Consider the following 23,097-nt stretch of genomic DNA (forward strand, 5'->3'; position numbering starts at 1 on the left):
CTCCTAAAAAATCTGCAATGAAAGAAAGATTTGGTGTAAAAATTTTCGTGCAATTTAGCTTTTATTCACAACATTCAATTTTTGTACCTTCACGTTGAAGATTTATATGTTCAGCTGTGATGTCTATGCCCCCAGAGTTTGAGAAGGCTCATACTCCAAGAGATGTAGATCTTAATGCTGCAGGCAGGGGTGTATGGTTGGTAAAGGTAAAGTCGCTTTCCACAACAAACATTAGTGACACACAACAGAACCAGCATTGTCCCTTCTGAGAAAGTATTTTAAGATTAATTGCTTGTTTATAATTTTGTACTGCTGAAAACCTGTAGACTTCAGTGCAAATCAAATAATATATTATACAACAAGACAACAAAATAAATTACAAATATGGACAAAAGGACTCAGGCAGAACAGGTTTTAGAGCAAACATAGTCCAAATAAATATGACGTCTTGCTGTCACGAAAATTATTTATAGAAGTTCCTTCATAATATTATTTCCAAATGGAAAAAAAATATTCTGGAATATTATTTCCACTGGAATTAATATTACAGTATATGTCCCTAACGGAATAAATGGTATAGAATATTTGTTCCAACAGGAACAGATATTATGACATTGTTTATAACAAAGTTTCCAGTGGAACTTCTGTTAGGCGGAACAAATATACGTTGACATTGCAAGGCTATTTTAATTTTTTTTCTGTGATGCCTTCCTACGATGTCATAAAGCTGAAGCCATTTTTTACGTCTGGACTTTGAGAGAGAATTTTGGGGGGAACTTTGAGACCCAATTTTGGCATGAAATCTTCATTGCCGGCTAGAAATTTTTGCATAGTTACAAAGTCTTACCTTTTTTGTGACGTCGTAGGAAGGCGTCGCAGAAAAAAAATTAAAATAGCCTTGCAAGACGTCATAATTATTTGGACTAGAGCAAATGTAGCCAGGACAACAGGTATTAGGGTGAACAGTAAATTACTGTATGCCCATTATTCTTTTTGGGATTATGTGTCAAGATTTACTGATTAGGCCGCCCTCAAATAGATAACAATAAAGATTCATTCAACTTGATGTGAAATCAGAGATGTGTTGTCCATTAAACGTCTTAATGAAATATACATTGTACAACCACCAGTACCTGACACCATTCTTGAATTTATATTAATTTTTTAAATGAACAGATGTGCAATTAAAAGTCATCATAATTTCTTATTACTTTCTAAATAAACATTTTCCAATACCAGCTGAGGCCAAACACTACTCAGCATGATTTGAAGCAGTACCTCTGTTTTAGTGAAGCCAGTCGAAATGGGACAGTATTGCAAGTCAAGTGTCATCCAAATATGAGTAAAACACAAATAGTACACAGTCGGACATAAACTTCTTAAATATTTGATTTATTTCCATTATGCAAGATGACAAATTTATACATATTCATTTTTTTTGCTGCAAATGTAAAACAGACTTTGGCAGAGTAAGATCAACAAACATTTCAATGTGACATATTCTATTTAACATTCTTATTTGTTTACTTCTATACCTACATTGTACTATCACCTTCTATTTATACTCATTGTAACATTGTGTTGTAATTTATCACTTCAGGATTTTGTACTTCAGCTCAATATTTTGTATTGTTTAAAATTATCCTGATGACAGTGCTCTGGGCACCAAAACATATCAATTTACATAATTTACTGCAGAAATCCCTAAAGTGTTGTTGTTACACTTTTCACATTTTATATGTTTATAGTAACAACCCTGCATACCAGAGACATTCACATTAGGAATTCTATCGTATTGAAGATTTACCAGGTGTTGTTTCTTTGTTGTTTGTAATAATTGTATTTGTTCAACTGTTTAAAAGTAGGGGCAATTTAGAGCTTGGTATATTTTAAAGACACTCTTCTATTTTGATGAATATTCTGTACATGTATGTTGACCGTTGAGTCATTTTGCCACCATATACATGTATGTGTGCCCAGATACATGTATGAATAAAAGGAGATGTGTTGTACAATGTATATGTCAAACAAACAGCAACCAAATGACTAAAAAAACCTCTGAAGGAAGGCAGTTTATCTTGTCAATATTAAATTTGAAACTGCTAGTTGAACAAATATGAAATACTGAATGTATTTGGGAAGATAAAATTGAGAATGGAAATGGGGAATGTGTCAAAGAGACAACAACCCGACTATAGAGCATACAACAGCCGAAGGGGTCTTCAATGCAGCGAGAAACTCCCGCACCCGGAGGCGTCCTTCAGCTGGCCCCTAAACAAATATGTATACTAGTTCAGTGATAATGGACGTCATACTAAACTCCAAATTATACACAAGAAACTAAAATTAAAAATGATACAAGACTATCTGTTTTTTGAGATCTCAACCCTCCCCCTATACCTCTAGCCAATGTAGAAAAACAAACGTACAACAGTACGCACAGTAAAACTCAGTTTAAGAGAAGTCCGAGTCCGATGTCAGAATAGGAAACAAAAGAAAATAAACAAAATGACAATAATACATAATTAACAACAGACTACTAGCAGTTACTGACATGCCAGCTCCAGACCTCAATTAAACTGATTGAAAGATTATGTCTTCATCATATGAATATCAGGCACAATCCCTCCTGTTAGGGGTTTAGTATTATACCGTCATAAAATATATGAGAAGAACATAACCCGTGTCATGCCAACCACTGGTTTTAGAATAAATATGTTTAATTCTGATGCAAAGACCCTATAAGTGAATCAATATTAAAGCCAAAATATGCAATCTTTAATGACCTGACAACAGTATCATAACTATATCCCTTCTTAATAAGTCTGTTTAAAGGTTTTGTTAGCTTTTGAGGTGAATACTGACATTTTTGTGCCTTGTAAAGAATATTACCATAAAAGATTGGATGTGAAATACCCGAACGTATAAGATGTCTGCATGTTGAGTTATATTTACGAATGATGTCCTTATACCGATGATAAAATTTAGTAAATGTTTTGACTAGTTTATGATATCGAAAACCCTGGTGTAATAATTTTTCAGTAATATATAAATTTCTCTCGCTAAAATCTAATACGTTGTTACATACACGAGCGAATCGTACAAGTTGAGATATATAAACACCATTAGATGGTGACAAGGGAACGTCACCATCTAAAAATGGATAATTAACGATAGGAAATGAAAAATCATCTCTTTTATCATAAATTTTTGTATTAAGCTTCCCGTTAAAGATATAGATATCAAGATCAAGGAAAGGATAGTGGTCATTGTTAGTATTAGCTTTATTTAAAGTAAGTTCAACAGGATAAATTTCTGTTTGTTGGAAGTCTTGATTATGATCATGATAATTGGACCTTACATGTACATATTATACATTTATAGGGATTGTAGCTACAATTTTGAACAAAATTATTACCAAGTTTTAAAGCTACTAAGATCAAAGATATATACTTAAATTTCACAATAAGAACCCTGGTATGTTTACATAAACTATATAGAAGTGTTAATAATTAGGGCCCCGCCGAATGGCGGACACCCTATAGTGATTAGCCTGTCCGTCCGTCTGTCCGTCCGTAACAAATTGTGTCCGCTCTATATCTAGAGAACCATTATGATTTCAAAGTTTATACTTGACATGTATATTAACCAAAACCAGAGGGTGTGTCATAATGTATGTACAACTTCCTAGGTCAAAGGTCAAGGTCAAAAACTTTGGTTTTAGTTGACAACCCCATGTCCTATGGTAAAGATCGTGTCCGCTCTATATCTTGAGAACCGTTATGATTTCAAAGTTTATACTTGACATGTATATAAATCAACACCAGAGGGTGTGTCGTAATGTATGTACAACTTCCTAGGTCAAAGGTCAAGGTCAAAAACTTTGGTTTTAGTTGACAACCCCATGTCCTATGGTAAAGATCGTGTCCGCTCTATATCTTGAGAACCGTTATGATTTCAAATTTTATACTTGACATGTATATAAATCAACACCAGAGGGTGTGTCGTAATGTATGTACAACTTCCTAGGTCAAAGGTCAAGGTCAAAAACTTTGGTTTTAGTTGACAACCCCATGTCCTATGGTAAAGATCGTGTCCGCTCTATATCTTGAGAACCGTTATGATTTCAAAGTTTATACTTGACATGTATATAAACCAACACCAGAGGGTGTGTCATAATTTATGTACAACTTCCTAGGTCAAAGGTCAAGGTCATAAACTTCGGTTTTAGTTGACAACCCCATGTCCAATGATAAAGATACAAATTTTTTACCACACACTATTCACAGCGGGGCCCACAGAGATGGCTCCCATCTCAATGATATTTAGTTCATAATATCGTGTTCTGTTTATTTCCCGAACACAGCGAGTGAAATAACCAATAAATATATATAGATATGAACATTCATAAGCTTTTTGTTTTCATAAATATCATGAATATTTTATTATTGTTTCTTTAAATTAAATGTACATATCTGCAAGCCATTATGTTGGAATAAAATTATATAGCAAAAGCCTGTATTTTATTCGAAAATTGTTCAGAAATAATGCCAATATTATACTTTTGTTCTTAAAATTGTATCACAAACAATGCCAATGATATACAAGTTTTTATACGACCGTGGTAGTATTATGTTATAAGTTCATGGATCTCTATGAAATTTTAGTACAAGGTTCCATACCACTAAAGGATGGATGGGATTTTTTTTGGGGGCTATTGTCCTTGCAGTTTTGTAATTAAGGGCCAAAAAAGACCATTTCCATTCTCAATTTTATTCAGTTTTACTGGTTCATGGAAAATAAATTGGTTCGCAGCGGAGTCGGAAATTATAGCCCGCCCGACCGCCCGAGACAGCCTATTTTACGATCGGGCGGTTAAAAATTTAATTTCAACAGTCCGGTGGACGGTCTATTTTTTGCAGGTGGTTGGGATTACCTTTTTCTATTTTTGGAATGAGTTCTCAGTATTACCCCATTCATAACAGCACGTAAGAATCATGACTGCCAATTAACCTTTTACTACCACGTGTTTCCACGCGATTTCTGCAGGGAACATGGTGATACCTGTTGTTTGTAATATCCGCACTCATTGGCTAGTTGGTATCGAATCGTCCAATCGCGATCGCGTTTATTAAATAAAAAATAAATATTAGAGGAAATCGAAAGTACAAATTTGTTTTGGTAAACTCATGTCTTTACGAAAAAGCGAACTGCTGTTGACTCAACAGGAAAAAATAAATTGTACGATCAGTCTAAGAGGAAGCGGACAATTGTTCCTGGTTGGAAAACGGAGTTCGAGTGGTTGAGTTTCAAATATTGTGAAAATGAGGAGCAATAAAATTATAAATGAAACCAAAATTTTATTTTTATTTGCTTAAAAGTAATTTCGTGGAACAAAGGTACAAACAAAGGCATGCTGAATTACACTGAAGACAAACTAACACCCCCAGTGCCCACCCCAAATTCTAAAAATTAAATCACACCTTGCTTCTGAACAAATGGTCATTAGGCTTAGCAGTGTCTGCTTAAATGTGCACTTGTAAGTCTTGTTGCAGTGTGTATTTACAAAAGCAGTCATAAGTCATTTTCATCACAAAAAATCCTCAAGTTTATCTAATAATACTTCTAGTCATTAAAAATCTTAAAACACAAAAACATAATTTAGAATCTTGAAGGAAAATGGGTTTGATTTTTATTGCATTAATTTTCAGGGCTGGTAAATTTTGATCAGGACAGGTAATTTTTTTATGCAGCCAGCCCTGTGGTCTGGTAGACATTTCCAGTGAGTTTCCTACCCTGGTTCGCAGACAATAACTTTAGCGTTAGTGTATGGATGTGTAAGAAATTTTAGTACAAGGTTCCATTCCACAATAGGAGGGTTGGGATTGATTTTGGGGGTTATTGTCTTAGCTGTTTTGTAATTAGAGACCAGAAAGGGGCGAAAAACAATTATATGCCCAGTTTTAAGACAATAACTTGAGTATAAGAGATATTTATTTGGTCAATATTTTAGCACAAGGTTCCACACCACAATAGGAAGGTTGGGAATATTTTTGGGGGTTATTGTCATAGCTGTTAAGGAATTAGCGGCCAAAAAGGGTTTATCAAAAACAATTTTTTGTCAGGTTCACAGACAATAACTTAGAGTATAAGTGTATGGATCTCTTTTAAATTTTAGCACAAGGTTCCATACCACAATAGGAAGGTTGGGATTTATTTTGGGGTTGATTGTAGTAGCTGTTTAGGAATTAGGGGCCAAAAAGGGCCTAACAATTACAATTATTTGTCTAGCTCACAGACAACAACTTGAGTATAACTGTGTAGATCTGTATTGAATTTAAGCACAAGGTTCCATTCCATAATATATTTATATAGGAAGGTTGGGATTTATTTTGGGGGTTATTGTTGTAGCTGTCTAGTAATTAAGGAACAAAAAGGGGTAAACAAGAAGCATTTTTCATGTTTCAGGACACTAATTTGTGTATTAGAGTTTGGATTTCTATGAAATTTTACTACAAGGTTCCATACTTTAAAAGGAAAGTTGGGATGGATTGTAGGGGTCATGTTCCAAACCGTTCAATAATAAGGGGCTTTAAAGGGGCCAAAAAATTAGGATTTTCTGATTTCTAGACATTAACTTGAGTATAAGTCTATATATTGCTATTTAATTGTGCCACAAGGTGTTATACCATAAAATAAAGTTTGGGATTGATATTAGGGGTTATGATGCTATTGGTTTAGTTAAAAGGGGCCAAAACCAATACTTTATATAAATTGCTTATTTTTTTACCAATTTTAATGGGGTTTAATTCAAAAGTTTTGAATTCTCAGGAGTCTTTAATATGCTGAATCTAATTGGGTATTTAATATTTGAATTTTAGGGTCTGTTTATGAAATGATTCATATTAAGGTCCAAAGGGTCCAAAATTAAACTTTGTTTGATTTCTTTACAAATTAAATTATTGGTGTTCCTTGATATGCTGAATCTAATTGTGTATTTAGATTTTTTTTAATTTTGAGGCCTGTCTGCAAATAGGTCCACATTAAGGTCATAAGGGTCCAAAATACAACTTTTTTTATTTAGTTTAAAATATTGAAATATCGGGGTTCTATGATATGCTGAATATGTATTTAGATTTTTGATTTTGGGCACAGTATTCAAGATGGTCCAAATTGGGGTCCAAATTGAATATTGTTTGATTTCATCAAAATTTAAACAGTTTGTGTTATTTGATATGGTCAATCCCACAGTGTTTTAGATTTTGGGATTTTGTGCTTGGTTTTCAAAGTTGGTCCAAATTTGGGTCCAAAATTAAACTTTTTTTTGTTCGATTTCTTCAAAAAATTAAATCATTGGTGTTCTTTAATGTGTGCAATCTAACAGTGTTTGATTCTTTTAATTTTGGGCCCGTTTTTCAAACTGGACCCCATAAAGGTCCAAAGTATTTAAAATAAAACTTAGTTTGATTTTAACAAAAAATGAAACAATAAGGTTATTTGATATGCTGAATCCAACCATGTATTTAGAATTTGAATATTGGACCATAATTGATAAATGTCTAATTTTAAAATTATTTAAGAACTTCATTATACCACATTCATTCTGTGTCAGAAACTAGGCTATTATTACATATTTGCTCATAATCTGAATTCAGAGATGTTATTGGACAATTATCAGAAATTTTAAGTTGAAAATAGATAAAACATCACATCTAATTTTAGAGAACAATTTTTTGTGGTTTACATCACTGGTTCATGGAAAATAAATTGGTTCACAGACAATAACTTAAGTATAAGTGTATGGATGTGTAAGGAATTTTAGCACAAGGTTCCATACCACAATAGGAGGGTTGGGATATTAAATAGTTAATCAAGCTCTACATTTAGAGATTTATTGTAAACTAATAGAAATTTTAAATTGAGGCATAGTTTAAAATAGATTTGCTGATTCAGATATATTAATCTGTTAATTGTGGTGATAATTGTGTATACATTGTGTTCTATTTAAAGATTGTTAACATGTTTGAATATTTTCTTATGGTTGAAACTTCCCTTGGAATATATTTCATAACAATACATTGTGTAGATAAAGTTGTTGACATTGATAGATAAGTTGCAGATATTAGTTTGTGACAAATGAAAGAAAAAATATTGGGAACTATATTAATTATATATATAAAGTTTGATTACACTATGTGTTTTTAAATAATTTTCACCTCTTATCAAGATAAGAAAACATCTGGTAATTATCAATCACACAATTATAATTGGAGTGACAGATTTATTTGAAAAGTTTGTGTTTTTCTTAAGTGTTATTGATGATATGCTCTGTAGGACAGTATAAATATAGTTTGAAATTTAATGTCATTATTAAATATTATGAAGATAATTATAGATAAGTTTTATTAGATTTTTTAAAGACATTGAATTAATGATAAATGATATTTTGGAAAAAAAAAATTTTTTTTTGGAAAATTGTTTGAAGAATTTGTTTTAGGTTTGTTTGTTATTCAGTATAAACTAATTTTCTGAATGCTATATATATATATATTTTTTTTTTTGATGAAGCAAACTCCTTTATAAAAACTAAGCTTATATTGTCTATTAATAAACATGTATTTAGATGTTTTTGTTTTGGGTCCAGTTTTCAAGTTTGTCCAAATTGGGGTCCAAAAATAAATTGTGTTTGATTTCAACATAAATTGAATATACATAGGGTTCTTTGAAATGCTGAATCTAAACCTGTATTTAAATTTTGGATTTTTGGACCAGGTTTTCAAAGTTGGTCCAAATCAAGGTCCAAAATTAAGCTATGTTTGATTTCAACAAAAATTGATTTTATGGGGTTCTTTCATATGCTGAACATGCTGAATCTAACCGTGAACTATTTAATATATAAAAATAAGAAGATGTGGTATGATATTTTGATATGAGGATGTTTGTATTTCACACAGATACCACATGTTAAAAATGCAAGGGAGATGGTTGGTTATAGATACAAACTTTTGCAGTTGAAATGAAGGAGGAATTTTCAGACATTTGATTTGCATTGAATTTTCATGATTTCCAAATTAAAAAAATATTTAGAGGTGACTTCTTTGAATAAAAGCATTTGCTTATATTTTGGTGACTATATGCATATACAATTTCTTATCATGCTTACGACAGAGGGAACAAATGTTTGAAGCTGAACAACAAATTTTTACCGTTTCAGGTACCAAAGTATTTGTCAGAGAAGTGGAATCATGCAGACGGTGGTGAAGTTGGAAAGCTAAAAATCACAAGATCAAAGTAAGGCCTTAATTTGAAGGAAAGATGCATTATTCTTCCCTGAATTTTTCTTTTTCTCATACATTGACAACATGTTTTTTTCTTCCTTAACAAATAGTCGCGGGCATTGTGTTTTATCTCTGTCCATTTTCCTTTTGTTAGTAGGTAAGTTAATTAGTCCACTACCAACGAAGTTGAAGGGGACTTAAGCATGTTTAGGTTTGCACTCCGTCCGTCTGTCTGTCCATCTGTCAGTCCGGCAAATCAGTTTCCTCACTTTTTTAGCTCACCTGACCTGAAAGGTCAAGTGAGCTTTTCTCATCACTTTGCGTCCGTCGTCCTGCGTCCGTCGTCCGTCGTCCGTAAACTTTTACAAAAATCTTCTCCTCTGAAACTACTTGGCCAAATTTAACCAAACTTGGCCACAATCATCATTGGGGTATCTAGTTTAAAAAATGTGTCCGGTGACCCGGCCAACCAACCAAGATGGCCGCCATGGCTAAAAATAGAACATAGGGGTAAAATGTAGATTTTGGCTTATATCTCTGAAACCAAAGCATTTAGAGCAAATCTGACATGGAGTAAAATTGTTTATCAGGTCAAGATCTATCTGCCCTGAAATTTTCAGATGAATCGGACAACCCTTTGTTGGGTTGCTGCCCCTGAATTGGTAATTTAATGGAAATTTTGCCGTTTTTGGTTATTATCTTGAATATTATTATAGATAGAGATAAACTGTAAACAGCAATAATGTTCAGCAAAGTAAGATCTACAAATAAGTCAACTTGACCAAATTGGTCAGTTGACCCCTTAAGGAGTTATTGCCCTTTATAGTCAATTTTTAACCATTTTTCATAAATTTTTGGAATCTTTTACAAAAATCTTCTCCTCTGAAACTACTTGGCCAAATCTAACCAAACTTGGCCACAATCATTATTGGGGTATATAGTTTAAAAAATGTGTCAGGTGACCCGGCCAACCAACCAAGATGGCCGCCATGGCTAAAAATAGAACATAGGGGTAAAATGTAGATTTTGGCTTATATCTCTGAAACCAAAGCATTTAGAGCAAATCTGACATGGGGTAAAATTGTTTATCAGGTCAAGATCTATCTGCCCTGAAATTTTCAGATGAATCAGACAACCCTTTGTTGGGTTGCTGCCCCTGAATTGGTAATTTAATGGAAATTTTGCCGTTTTTGGTTATTATCTTGAATATTATTATAGATAGAGATAAACTGTAAACAGCAATAATGTTCAGCAAAGTAAGATCTACAAATAAGTCAACTTGACCAAAATGGTCAGTTGACCCCTTAAGGAGTTATTGCCCTTTATAGTCAATTTTTAACCATTTTTCATAAATTTTTGTAATCTTTTACAAAAATCTTCTCCTCTGAAACTACTTGGCCAAATCTAACCAAACTTGGCCGCAATCATCATTGGGGTATCTAGTTTAAAAAATGTGTCCGATGACCCAGCCAACCAACCAAGATGGCCGCCATGGCTAAAAATAGACCATAGGGGTAAAATGTAGATTTTGGCTTGTATCTCTGAAACCAAAGCATTTAGAGCAAATCTGACATGGGATAAAATTGTTTATCAGGTCAAGATCTATCTGCCCTGAAATTTTCAGATGAATCAGACAACCCTTTGTTGGGTTGCTGCCCCTGAATTGGTTATTTAATGGAAATTTTGCCGTTTTTGGTTATTATCTTGAATATTATTATAGATAGAGATAAACTGTAAACAGCAATAATGTTCAGCAAAGTAAGATCTACAAATAAGTCAACTTGACCAAAATGGTCAGTTGACCCCTTAAGGAGTTATTGCCCTTTATAGTCAATTTTTAACCATTTTTCATAAATTTTTGTAATCTTTTACAAAAATCTTCTCCTCTGAAACTACTTGGCCAAATCTAACCAAACTTGGCCACAATCATCATTAGGGTATCTAGTTTAAAAAATGTGTCCCATGACCCAGCCAACCAACCAAGATGGCCGCCATGGCTAAAAATAGAACATAGGGGTAAAATGCAGTTTTTGGCTCATATCTCTGAAACCAAAGCATTTAGAGCAAATCTGACATGGGATTAAATTGTTTATCTGGTCAAGATCTATCTGCCCTGAAATTTTCAGATGAATCGGACAACGCGTTGTTGGGTTGCTGCCCTTGAATTCGAATTTAAAGGAAATTTTGCCGTTTTTGGTTATTATCTTGAATATTATTATAGATAGAGATAAACTGTAAACAGCAATAATGTTCAGCAAAGTAAGATCTACAAATAAGTCAATTGACCAAAATGGTCAGTTGACCCCTTAAGGAGTTATTGCCTTTTATTGTCAATTTTTAACCATTTTTCGTAAATTTTTGTAATCTTTTACAAAAATCTTCACCTCTGAAACTACTAAAACAAATTTAACCAAACTTGTCCACAATCATCATTACGGTATCTAGTTTAAAAAATGTGTCTGATGACCCCGCCCGCGAACCAAGATGGCTGACATGGCTAAAAAATAGTACATAGGGTAAAATGCAGTTTTTGGCTCATATCTCTGAAACCAAAGTATTTAGAGCAAATCTGACGAGGATAAAATTGTTCATTAGGTCAAGATCTATCTGCCCTGAAATTTTCAGACCAATCAGGCAACACGTTGTTGGGTTGCTGCCCCTGAATTGGTAATTTTAAGAAAATTTTGCAGCTTTTGGTTATTATCTTGAATATTATTATAGATAGAGATAAACTGTAAACAGCAATAATGTACAGCTAAGTAAGATCTACAAATAAGTCAACATGACGAAAATTGTCAATTGACCCCTTAAGGAGTTATTGCCCTTTATATTCAATTTTTTACAATTTTCATAAATTTTGTAAATTTTTGTAAATTTTTACAAAATATTTTCCACTGTAACTACTGGGCCAAGTTCATTATAGATAGAGATAATTGTAAGCAGCAAGAATGTTCAGTAAAGGAAGATCTACAAACACATCACCATCACCAAAACACAATTTTGTCATGAATCCATCTATGTCCTTTGTTTAATATGCACATAGACCAAGGTGAGCGACACAGGCTCTTTAGAGCCTCTAGTTTCTTCATGCTTGAAGATATTGATTTGATATACATGTATGGTGTATTGTTCTATCATGACAAGTTTCAGATCAAGTTCGAATTTTGTTCCGGTCTGATGATTTTGTGCAGAGTTATGGTCCTTTGACTTAGAAAAATCACTAAAAATAATCAGCTTTCCACACTCTTTTTGATATACATGTATGGTGTATTGTTCTATCATGACAAGTTTCAGATCAAGTTCGAATTTTGTTCCGGTCTGATGATTTTGTGCAGAGTTATGGTCCTTTGACTTAGAAAAATCACTAAAAATAATCAGCTTTCCACACTCTTTTTAGCTCACCTGGCCCAAAGGGCCAAGTGAGCTTTTCTCATCACTTGGCGTCCATCGTCGTTGTCGTCCGTCGTCGTTAGCTTTTTACAAAAATCTTCTCCTCTAAAACCACTGGGCCAAATTTAATCAAACTAGGCCACAATCATCATTAAGGTATCTAGTTTAAAAAATGTGTCCGATGACCCCGCCAACCTACCAAGATGGCCGCCATGGCTAAAAATAGAACATAGGGGTAAAATGTAGATTTTGGCTTATATCTCTGAAACCAAAGCATTTAGAGTAAATCTGACGATGAATCGGACAACGCGTTGTTGGGTTGCTGCCCTTGAATTCGAATTTAAAGGAAATTTTGCCGTTTTTAGCTCACCTGACCTGAAAGGTCAAGTGAGCTTTTCTCATCACTTTGCGTCCGTCGTCCGTCGTCCTGCGTCCGTCGTCCTGCGTCCGTCGTCCGTCGTCCGTCGTCCGTAAACTTTTACAAAAATCTTCTCCTCTGAAACTACTGGGCCAAATTTAACCAAACTTGGCCACAATCATCATTGGGGTATCTAGTTTTAAAAATGTGTGGCGTGACCCGGTCAACCAACCAAGATGGCCGCCACGGCTAAAAATAGAACATAGGGGTAAAATGCAGTTTTTAGCTTATAACTCAAAAACCAAAGCATTAAGAGCAAATCTGACATGGGATAAAATTGTTCATCAGGTCAAGATCTATCTGCCCTGAAATTTTCAGATGAATCGGACAACCCGTTATTGGGTTGCTGCCCCTGAATTGGTAATTTTAAGGAAATTTTGCTGTTTTTGGTTATTATCTTGAATATTATTATAGATAGAGATAAACTGTAAACAGCAATAATGTTCAGCAAAGTAAGATTTACAAATAAGTCAATATAACCGAAATGGTCAGTTGACCCCTTTAGGAGTAATTGCCCTTTATAGTCAATTTTTTACCATTTTTCGTAAATCTTAGTAATCTTTTGCAAAAATCTTCTCCTCTGAAACAACTGGGCCAAATTAAACCAAACTTGGCCACAATCATCATTGGGGTATCTAGTTTAAAAAATGTGTGGCGTGACCCGGCCAACCAACCAAGATGGCCGCCACAGCTAAAAATAAAACATAGGGGTAAAATGCAGTTTTTGGCTTATAACTCAAAAACCAAAGCATTTAGAGCAAATCTGACATGAAGTAAAATTGTTTATCAGGTCAAGATCTATCTGCCCTGAAATTTTCAGATGAATCGGACAACCCGTTATTGGGTTGCTGCCCCTGAAATGGTAATTTTAAGGAAATTTTGCAGTTTTTGGTTATTATCTTGAATATTATTATAGATAGAGATAAACTGTAAACAGCAATAATGTTCAGCAAAGTAAGATTTACAAATAAGTCAATATAACCGAAATGGTCAGTTGACCCCTTTAGGAGTAATTGCCCTTTATAGTCAATTTTTAACCATTTTTCGTAAATCTTAGTAATCTTTTACAAAAATCTTCTCCTCTGAAACAACTGGGCCAAATTAAACCAAACTTGGCCACAATCATCATTTGGTTATCTAGTTTTGAAAATGTGTGGCGTGACCTGGTCAACCAACCAAGATGGCCGCCACGGCTAAAAATAGAACATAGGGGTAAAATTCAGTTTTTGGCTTTTAACTCAAAAACCAAAGCATTTAAAGCAAATCTGACATGAAGTAAAATTGTTATTCATGTCAAGATCTATCTGCCCTGAAATTTTCAGATGAATCGGAATACCCGTTATTGGGTTGCTGCCCCTGAATTGGTAATTTTAAGGAAATTTTGCTGTTTTTGGTTATTATCTTGAATATTATTATAGATAGAGATAAACTGTAAAAAACAATAAATGTCGGCAAAGTAAGATCTACAAATAAGTCAACATGACCGAAATTGTCAGTTGACCCCTTTAGGAGTTATTGCCCTTTATAGTCAATTTTTAACCATTTTTTCGTAAATCTTAGTAATCTTTTACAAAAATCTTCTCCTCTGAAACTACTGGGCCAAGTTAATTATAGATAGAGATAATTGTAAGCAGGAAAAATGTCCAGTAAATTAAGATGTACAAACACATCACCATCACCAAAACACAATTTTGTCATGAATCCATCTGTGTCCTTTGTTTAATATGCACATAGACCAAGGTGAGCGACACAGGCTCTTTAGAGCCTCTAGTTGGTTATTATCTTGAATATTATTATAGATAGAGATAAACTGTAAACAGCAATAATGTTCAGCAAAGTAAGATCTACAAATAAGTCAATTGACCAAAATGGTCAGTTGACCCCTTAAGGAGTTATTGGCTTTTATTGTCAATTTTTAACCATTTTTCGTAAATTTTTGTAATCTTTTACAAAAATCTTCACCTCTGAAACTACTAAAACAAATTTAACCAAACTTGTCCACAATCATCATTACGGTATCTAGTTTAAAAAATGTGTCCGATGACCCCGCCCGCGAACCAAGATGGCTGACATGGCTAAAAAATAGTACATAGGGTAAAATGCAGTTTTTGGCTCATATCTCTGAAACCAAAGTATTTAGAGCAAATCTGACGAGGATAAAATTGTTCATTAGGTCAAGATCTATCTGCCCTGAAATTTTCAGACCAATCAGGCAACACGTTGTTGGGTTGCTGCCCCTGAATTGGTAATTTTAAGAAAATTTTGCAGCTTTTGGTTATTATCTTGAATATTATTATAGATAGAGATAAACTGTAAACAGCAATAATGTACAGCTAAGTAAGATCTACAAATAAGTCAACATGACGAAAATTGTCAATTGACCCCTTAAAGAGTTATTGCCCTTTATATTCAATTTTTTACAATTTTCATAAATTTTGTAAATTTTTGTAAATTTTTACAAAATATTTTCCACTGTAACTACTGGGCCAAGTTCATTATAGATAGAGATAATTGTAAGCAGCAAGAATGTTCAGTAAAGGAAGATCTACAAACACATCACCATCACCAAAACACAATTTTGTCATGAATCCATCTATGTCCTTTGTTTAAGAGCTTGTCTCACAGAAAACCATGCAAAATTTGAAAAATCGTCCAGGAGGGTGGTTAAAACTTTTCCAGCTAATGAAGTTTTTTGATATCTTAGGTTCAATGGAAACCAGAAAATATGTTTTAGACTTCTCTGAATTGTGTCTATTTTTAGTAACAAGCTAATTTGCATAATTGAATAAAATTAGCTAAAAAAAACCTTCAAATATATGTTTAGTTGAAAGTACTTTAAAAGTCATCAAATTAGTTCTATTGGGTTTCTAGTCATTTATATTGTGGAAATAGATATGAAAGATCATAAATTATGCATTTATAAAGCATTTTCTATTTTTTGGCACACTGAAAGGGTGCTCTCTTTAATGCCTTATTTTGTATATGTCATTTACTAGCCAAGTTCAAGTCACTGGTTTTCGAAAAGGTGAGCACATAAATACATGAAATAAATTTCTTTACACACCTTTTTATTGGATTAAAAAAATATAAAAAATCCACCCATGGCAAATTAGTAGAAATAGCCTTATTTTTAACTCTAAAAACCCACCTCAAGCCTTTTCCCACATTTTTTACTAAACTAGTTTTGGGTATATATCAAACAAAATATGATGTTATTATCATTTTACATGTTCAATTTTGAACATTTCAAAGATTTTATTCAGATAAGATACTTTGCAAATGTATAACATCTGAATAAATAAGATATTGTAACTTTCATTAAATAATTGTTATCAAGAGTTATCTCCCTGTAAATTGTTCTCCATAAGACTATAAAGAAGGTAACTGCTCATATGCAGACCTCCCTGACACTAGCAACTAACTTACTAAGCCTTTTTGTGTTAGTAGGACCTTACCTAAGCTCTTTGAGTGGCATAAAGATACATCACACTTTGTATTGATGTCAATATTGCAATATGAAGAGAAAATTCTTGAGTATTCTCACATTTTGTCAGCTCAGTGCTTCTGCACGAAAATGTCCTGTCACTGAGTGTCAGATATAATAGAAACGTAGAGCTGACACAGAGAGATTATGTTGAGGTGAAGAGAAGAAGGAATTTAGTTTGCTGTTGCTATTATGACCACAACGAACGTCAAGTTAAAAGCAGGTCTTGGACTTCCGTACAGAAAACTGAACAGACACATACAGCATGTAAACTACAGCAGGTAAATATAACAAATGAATCATTGTCTGCATATATAATATTAAGCACCAAAGAAGGGTCTGCCAATACACACCCATTATAGCCAGGGGGGATTCGAGGGGTTAGTATGAAGCCCCCCCCCCCCGTAAAACAAATAAGCACTGTGTAAGTCGATGTTCTGTTATGATTGTATTGCGAGTATTGTGTAGTTCTAAGGAAATTTAACCGCAGCTGTAATCCTTTTACAGTTTAGGATTCCAAGTCCAGAGTCTCTGACGAGCCCAATTAAGAAAATCTTTCCGGGGGGTGGGGGTGGGGGGGGGGGGGGGGGGGGGGGGATTTCCCGGGTAACAGTCACCAGTGACAGTCTATACTTTGTTAGTATAGAAAGTCCCTGCATTCACTTTTTTGTGACAAATACATATATCCATCATGTATACATGTACATAAATATTAATGTCATGAATGTAATTTTGGCAAGATATATAATAATACATGTATTTACTAGATATAGGAAGATGTGGTATGAGTGCCAATGAGACAACTCTCCATCCAAGTTACAATTTATAAAAGTAAACCATTATAGGTCAAGGTACGGCCTTCAACACGGAGCATTGGCTCACACCGAACAGCAAGCTATAAAGGGCCCCAAAAAATTTACATATATTTCCAATAGGCAATACTTTTTTATATGCCCGTTTATGGGACTTATTATGGTATAACTTTGTAAGTCCATCCGTCCATCTGATATGGCATTGAGAAGTTATTGAACTTTTATTTTTGTAACAGCAACAGGAGCTAATGGCAAAGCTGTTCATTTGTCTCTTACATTGCAAACATACATGACATATGTACCAAAACCAAATTTTAGGCATTACATTTCAGTATAATTTTCGATCAATAATGTTGCAAGATTTTTTGTGAAAAGAGCTCAAGTTGTTTACAATAACAAATGATTAAATACATAAAATAAATAAAAGGGTTAATAAAGTCAGCAACCTAATGACAAAAATTCCCAAATCAAAATCATTGGTGATATATATATCCTTCGTACATGTCGTATGTATTATCTATCAACATGCAGATTACAATAACAGGTATAGTACATGTATCATCTATGTCAAGCTCTAAATTTTTTGTTATCTTTCATATGAACTGGGAATTAATTTAACAGAAACAGTGGTTGTCGTTGGTTCTTGTCTGTCATATATATATATATTGGTTTTTTCGTATATTATTTTGATATGAAAATATGCTGTTAGTTTTCTCAGTTGACATTCTTCATGTCCAGTACTTATAACCAGTGATTCTGTATGAGTATGGGTTTTTCTCATTGTTGAAGGTCAAATGGTTGCCTCTTATTGCTTACATACATGCACTTCATTTGAACTTTGGATAGTTGTCTCATTGGCAATCATACCACGTCTCCTTATTATTTTTATAACAATCTGCTAATAATCCCTCATTTTCAATTGTCAAAATTTACACTTTTTGTTTAAAACAATTATCGATCATTATACAACATAAATGTGGATTGTTCCACATGTGGACACAGATGATGCCCCCGCTTGCATATCATATAGTTATAAAGCTAAGGGACATAACTGAAGAACGGTAAAAGTGACGCTACCCAAATTTGAACTGAGTTTTGTGGTAATAAGCATTGTGTGTAAGTCTCATAACATGTGGTTGAGGCTAACTTAAGTAGAGAACAGAAACGAAAATTTCAGCAATGTTTATATTTGTTAACACGCATAACTCTAGAACGGTTGTGTATAAGTTTTATAACATTTGGTTGAGACAAACTAAAGTTAGAGAATGGAAACGAAAAATTCAGCAATTTTTATGTTTATAAACGGACATAACTAAGAATGGTAAAAGTGACGCCACGGAATTTCGTACTTAATCTGTATTATGTAGTAATAAGCATTGTGTATAAGTTTCATAACATTTGGTTGAGGCAAACTAAAGTTAGAGAACGGAAACAATATTTGTATTTGATCTTAGTTTTGTGGTAATGAGTATTGTGTATAGGTTTCATAATGTTTGGTTGGGGCAAACTTAAGTTACAGAATGGAAACTAAAAATTTTGCAATTTTTCGATTTATAAAGGGGCATAACTCAATAATGGTTAAAGTGACACTACCCAAATTCAACTTGATCTGTGTTTTATCAGTGGAAGGCAAAATTAAACATTGTATTGTATAAAGCATTGATTGTAGTTGATTTAACTATAATCATGGACAAAGGAAGATAACTCTAATTTAAAAAAAAATTACTTGAATAATGACATTGATATTTTTGGAAAAAAAATTTGTAAAGGGGCATAACCCGAGAACAGTAAAAGTGACGCCCCCAAAATTCAAACTTGATCTGTGTATTGTGTTACTAAGCATTGTGTATAAGTTTCATAATATTTGGATGAGGCAAACTTAAGTTAGAGAACGGAAATGAAAAAATTTGCAATTTTTCCATTTATAAAGGGGCATAACTCTAGAATGGTTCAAGTGACGCCACCAAAATTCAAACTTGATCTATGTTTTGTGGTAATTAGCATTGTGTATAAGTTTGATAACATTTGGTTGAGGAAAACTTAAGTTAGAGAACGGAAACCAATTTTGGGACGTCCGTACGTATGGACGGACAAGGGTAAAACTAAATGCCCCCTCCGCATTGAATTTTTGGTTTGCACTCCGTCTATCTGTCTGTCTGTCATTCCATCAGTTGGGAAAATCAGTTTACCTCACTTTTTTTCTTTGTGCTTGAAAATATTGATTTGATATTTGATATCTATTTTCATCATAACAAGTTACAGATCAAGTTCAAATTTTGTTCCGTTCCGATGATTTTGCCCAGAGTTATGGTCAATAGACTTAATAAATTCACTCAAATATTCAGGTTTCCGCACATTTTTTATCATGGTTGTAGATATTGACTTGATATTTATTACAATACACCATGCCAAGTTATAGATTAAGTATAGCATTTTGCTCCAGTATAATGAAATTTTAACCGGTAGGGGACTATGTATTGCCATGCATGATACTATACTCTCTCACTCTCATAAGTATTGTCATGATTGAAATTCGTTATTTTAAAAATGAGTAAAAGTAAGTTAAAATTTAAATTAACCAATTCTGTTTACATTTCAATGTTAACCATGCAGGCGAAATCGAAATTGTTCTCAGGGCTGGAATACATGTATTTTTAAGGTTGGGATTTTAAAATCTAATTTAAAGTTATCATATTAGTATGTACATACATGTACATGTATAGTTACATCAGTTTTTTGCACACATCATGCACATGAGTAAAAGGAGATGTGGATTATATGTCAATGGGACAGCAACCCAACATCATTGTCGATTGTATTAAAATTGTTTTTTATTATATATATAAGATGTTGTTTCTTTCTGTCATATTTTGGTTTCTGTTCAAAAGGATTATATTTGTATATCTAACAATGTAATTTTTTCATGTTTCAGGTCGTCCAGGCTATTCAGTGAGCACATACTTCCGAAGCTATTCATTGCTAGAGCAGTATAACTGATATGTACAATGTACAAGAAAACAAGCCGCCTATGAATGAAATTTCAACAGTCAAAGCTACTTACCGTTTAGCATGATGCACATGTTAATTTTTTTCTGTGCATGTCCTGATCTGCATAAATCATGATAGAAGTTGTGGAGAAATTTCATACTTGAAAAAACATGTACAAAATGTTTCAAAAGGATAGAAATTATAGTACATGTTTAATAGGATAGGACAAGACTGAATTTCCAGGCTTCAAAGTGCAAATATTCATGTGTGGATATGGTGGATATATTGAACTTAGCAGTTATGTAGGATACTGAATAAAATGTCAGCAGATATTCAGAAAATGGAGTTGGAAAGGCTACATAGCAGTAAGAGAAAAGTATTAAGATTCACACTGCAAGTCCAAAACTACTTATACATGTATCTGTGAAGCTGGTGTAGAACTGGAAAAATTCCATATTTTATGTAATCATGGTATTTAGTCATAATCATGATAATCATGATTATAATGAAGCTCCAAATTACATAAACTGCAATAGTTGCCCAAGTTGGATAATTTGTTAAAAAGGAAACCGATTAACAACTTAAAAAACTAAAAGAATCAATGCATACTTTCTGTACGAAAAATCAGAGACCTCAACCACCTACAGTTAGTTTCTGAAAATGAAAGTGAATAAGTGACGATAGAGAGAACCTACCCAAAATAAGAATTATGCTAGTCATGATAGATATTAGATGTGTTGATCTTGTTTTTGTGAATATACAATGAGAATTATAAGCCAGAATGGAAGTGACAATTCATAGAATAGTACAAAGACAAAGATATTGCTACTTTTGCTGTAAATTGAAAGTTGATCAGTTTTTGCCAAGTCAGCTGGTATCAATGATTTTATGAACTATAAATTCTATAATCATGATAATGATTAATCATTTGAATGTCATTATGGGCTATTAAAAAGAAATGTAAAGGATTCAGTGTCTTATTGTATAAAAACAAACAAAAAAAGCTAAAATTTTGTGTAATTTACACTGGAAAAAAAAAGATTCTGATTTGTTTTTTTTAGTTAAAAATTGATAAAAAAATATTCTGTCATCACCTTTTCAAACCTGACCTACATGTAACCAAGCTCTTTTCATTTTGACTAATGTTAGGATTTGTGTTTTTCTAATTTTACAGCCTCCATATCAGGTACTATTGGACCAAAATATTGAATAACGGGCATAATTACACACAAATTAATGTTCATGAGTAGCATGGAAAATTTCCAACAACATTACATTTGAATAAATATGCCGATTCAGCACATTTCTGTGCTTATATTTCATTATGATTATTAAAGTACATATAAAAGCAGGTGCCAGATATACTCAAGGAAACAGGTTAAAGACAAAACATGCAATTAGCAGTTTCAAATTGCTAATTGCATGTATTTTGAATCTAACCGTCTTTCCATGACAGCTTTTAGTACTTTGATTATCGTTTTCACTATGATTTTGCTTTGAATTAATAAGAAACAGCAGTCGAAGTATAAAATCACTCATTTTGATAAGAATTGCACCCTAATTTGTGACTTTGTGTTAAGAAAAAGTTTTTGTTACATGAAGTTTTTTATAAAAATACTATGAAAAATAGCCGTACAGTGATATATAATAAATATATTTCTAAATATTTGCCGTGGGTGGATTTTTTATATTTCTTTAAGCTATCATAGTAGTTCATTTTGATATATTCATCTTTTAATTACAGCTTCACCTTTTCTAAATTTTAGCATTTCTTCAGGTCCTAAATTTGGTAAAATAGCCAAATCCTCAAACACCTGTTTAATAAATATACAGGCCCTACTTAAAAAAAATCAAATATATATTTATTTCTTACATAATTTTATTTCCTTAATAATGCTTTATCACATGCATTGGGCAAAAGAGATATTTATCATGGCTAGAACTGTTTATTTGTTGGATTAAAATTCATAAAAAAACCTTGAATTTGGAAATTTTCCCGTAAAAAAAGGGAGAAAATAGATGGCGCTGTAAAACTCTGCTATCCGATAAAATTTAAGCAAAAAATTTTGCAAGTGATATTGGCATGGCCTAAGTGTTGTGTGTACCAAATTTCAAGAGATTCCGCAAAATTCACTCCTGGACACTTTTGCATGGTTTTCTGTGAGACAAGCTCTTAATATGCACATAGACCAAGGTGAGCGACACAGGCTCTTTAGAGCCTCTAGTTTCTTCATGCTTGAAGATATTGATTTGATATACATGTATGGTGTATTGTTCTATCATGACAAGTTTCAGATCAAGTTCGAATTTTGTTCCGGTCTGATGATTTTGTGCAGAGTTATGGTCCTTTGACTTAGAAAAATCACTAAAAATAATCAGCTTTCCACACTCTTTTTAGCTCACCTGGCCCAAAGGGCCAAGTGAGCTTTTCTCATCACTTGGCGTCCGTCGTCGTTGTCGTCCGTCGTCGTTAGCTTTTTACAAAAATCTTCTCCTCTAAAACCACTGGGCCAAATTTAATCAAACTAGGCCACAATCATCATTAAGGTATCTAGTTTAAAAAATGTGTCCGATGACCCCGCCAACCTACCAAGATGGCCGCCATGGCTAAAAATAGAACATAGGGGTAAAATGTAGATTTTGGCTTAGATCTCTGAAACCAAAGCATTTAGAGTAAATCTGACGATGAATCGGACAACGCGTTGTTGGGTTGCTGCCCTTGAATTC

The 23,097-nt window shown here is 33.3% G+C and overlaps 1 protein-coding gene and 1 long non-coding RNA gene across 2 annotated transcripts in view; both read left to right on the forward strand.

Moving 5' to 3' along the window:
- The first annotated feature begins 89 nt into the window (after positions 1–89).
- LOC127737949 (general transcription factor IIF subunit 2-like) overlaps positions 90–23,097 on the forward strand; it is an 89,216-nt gene continuing 66,208 nt past the window's right edge. The window contains exons 1-2 of the mRNA XM_052248920.1: positions 90–206; positions 9,215–9,291. Coding sequence (XP_052104880.1) covers positions 120–206; positions 9,215–9,291 — 164 coding nt within the window. The 5' untranslated portion in view covers positions 90–119. The remainder of the gene's footprint in view (positions 207–9,214; positions 9,292–23,097) is intronic.
- On the forward strand, positions 15,697–21,338 carry LOC127737961 (uncharacterized). Its single transcript, XR_007999894.1, has 2 exons — positions 15,697–16,851; positions 20,315–21,338. It is a non-coding gene; the product is annotated as an uncharacterized LOC127737961 (long non-coding RNA).

This window comes from Mytilus californianus, unplaced genomic scaffold (genome assembly GCF_021869535.1).
Source record: "Mytilus californianus isolate M0D057914Y unplaced genomic scaffold, xbMytCali1.0.p SCAF_4, whole genome shotgun sequence".
In the NCBI taxonomy this organism is placed as follows: Eukaryota; Metazoa; Mollusca; class Bivalvia; order Mytilida; family Mytilidae; genus Mytilus; species Mytilus californianus.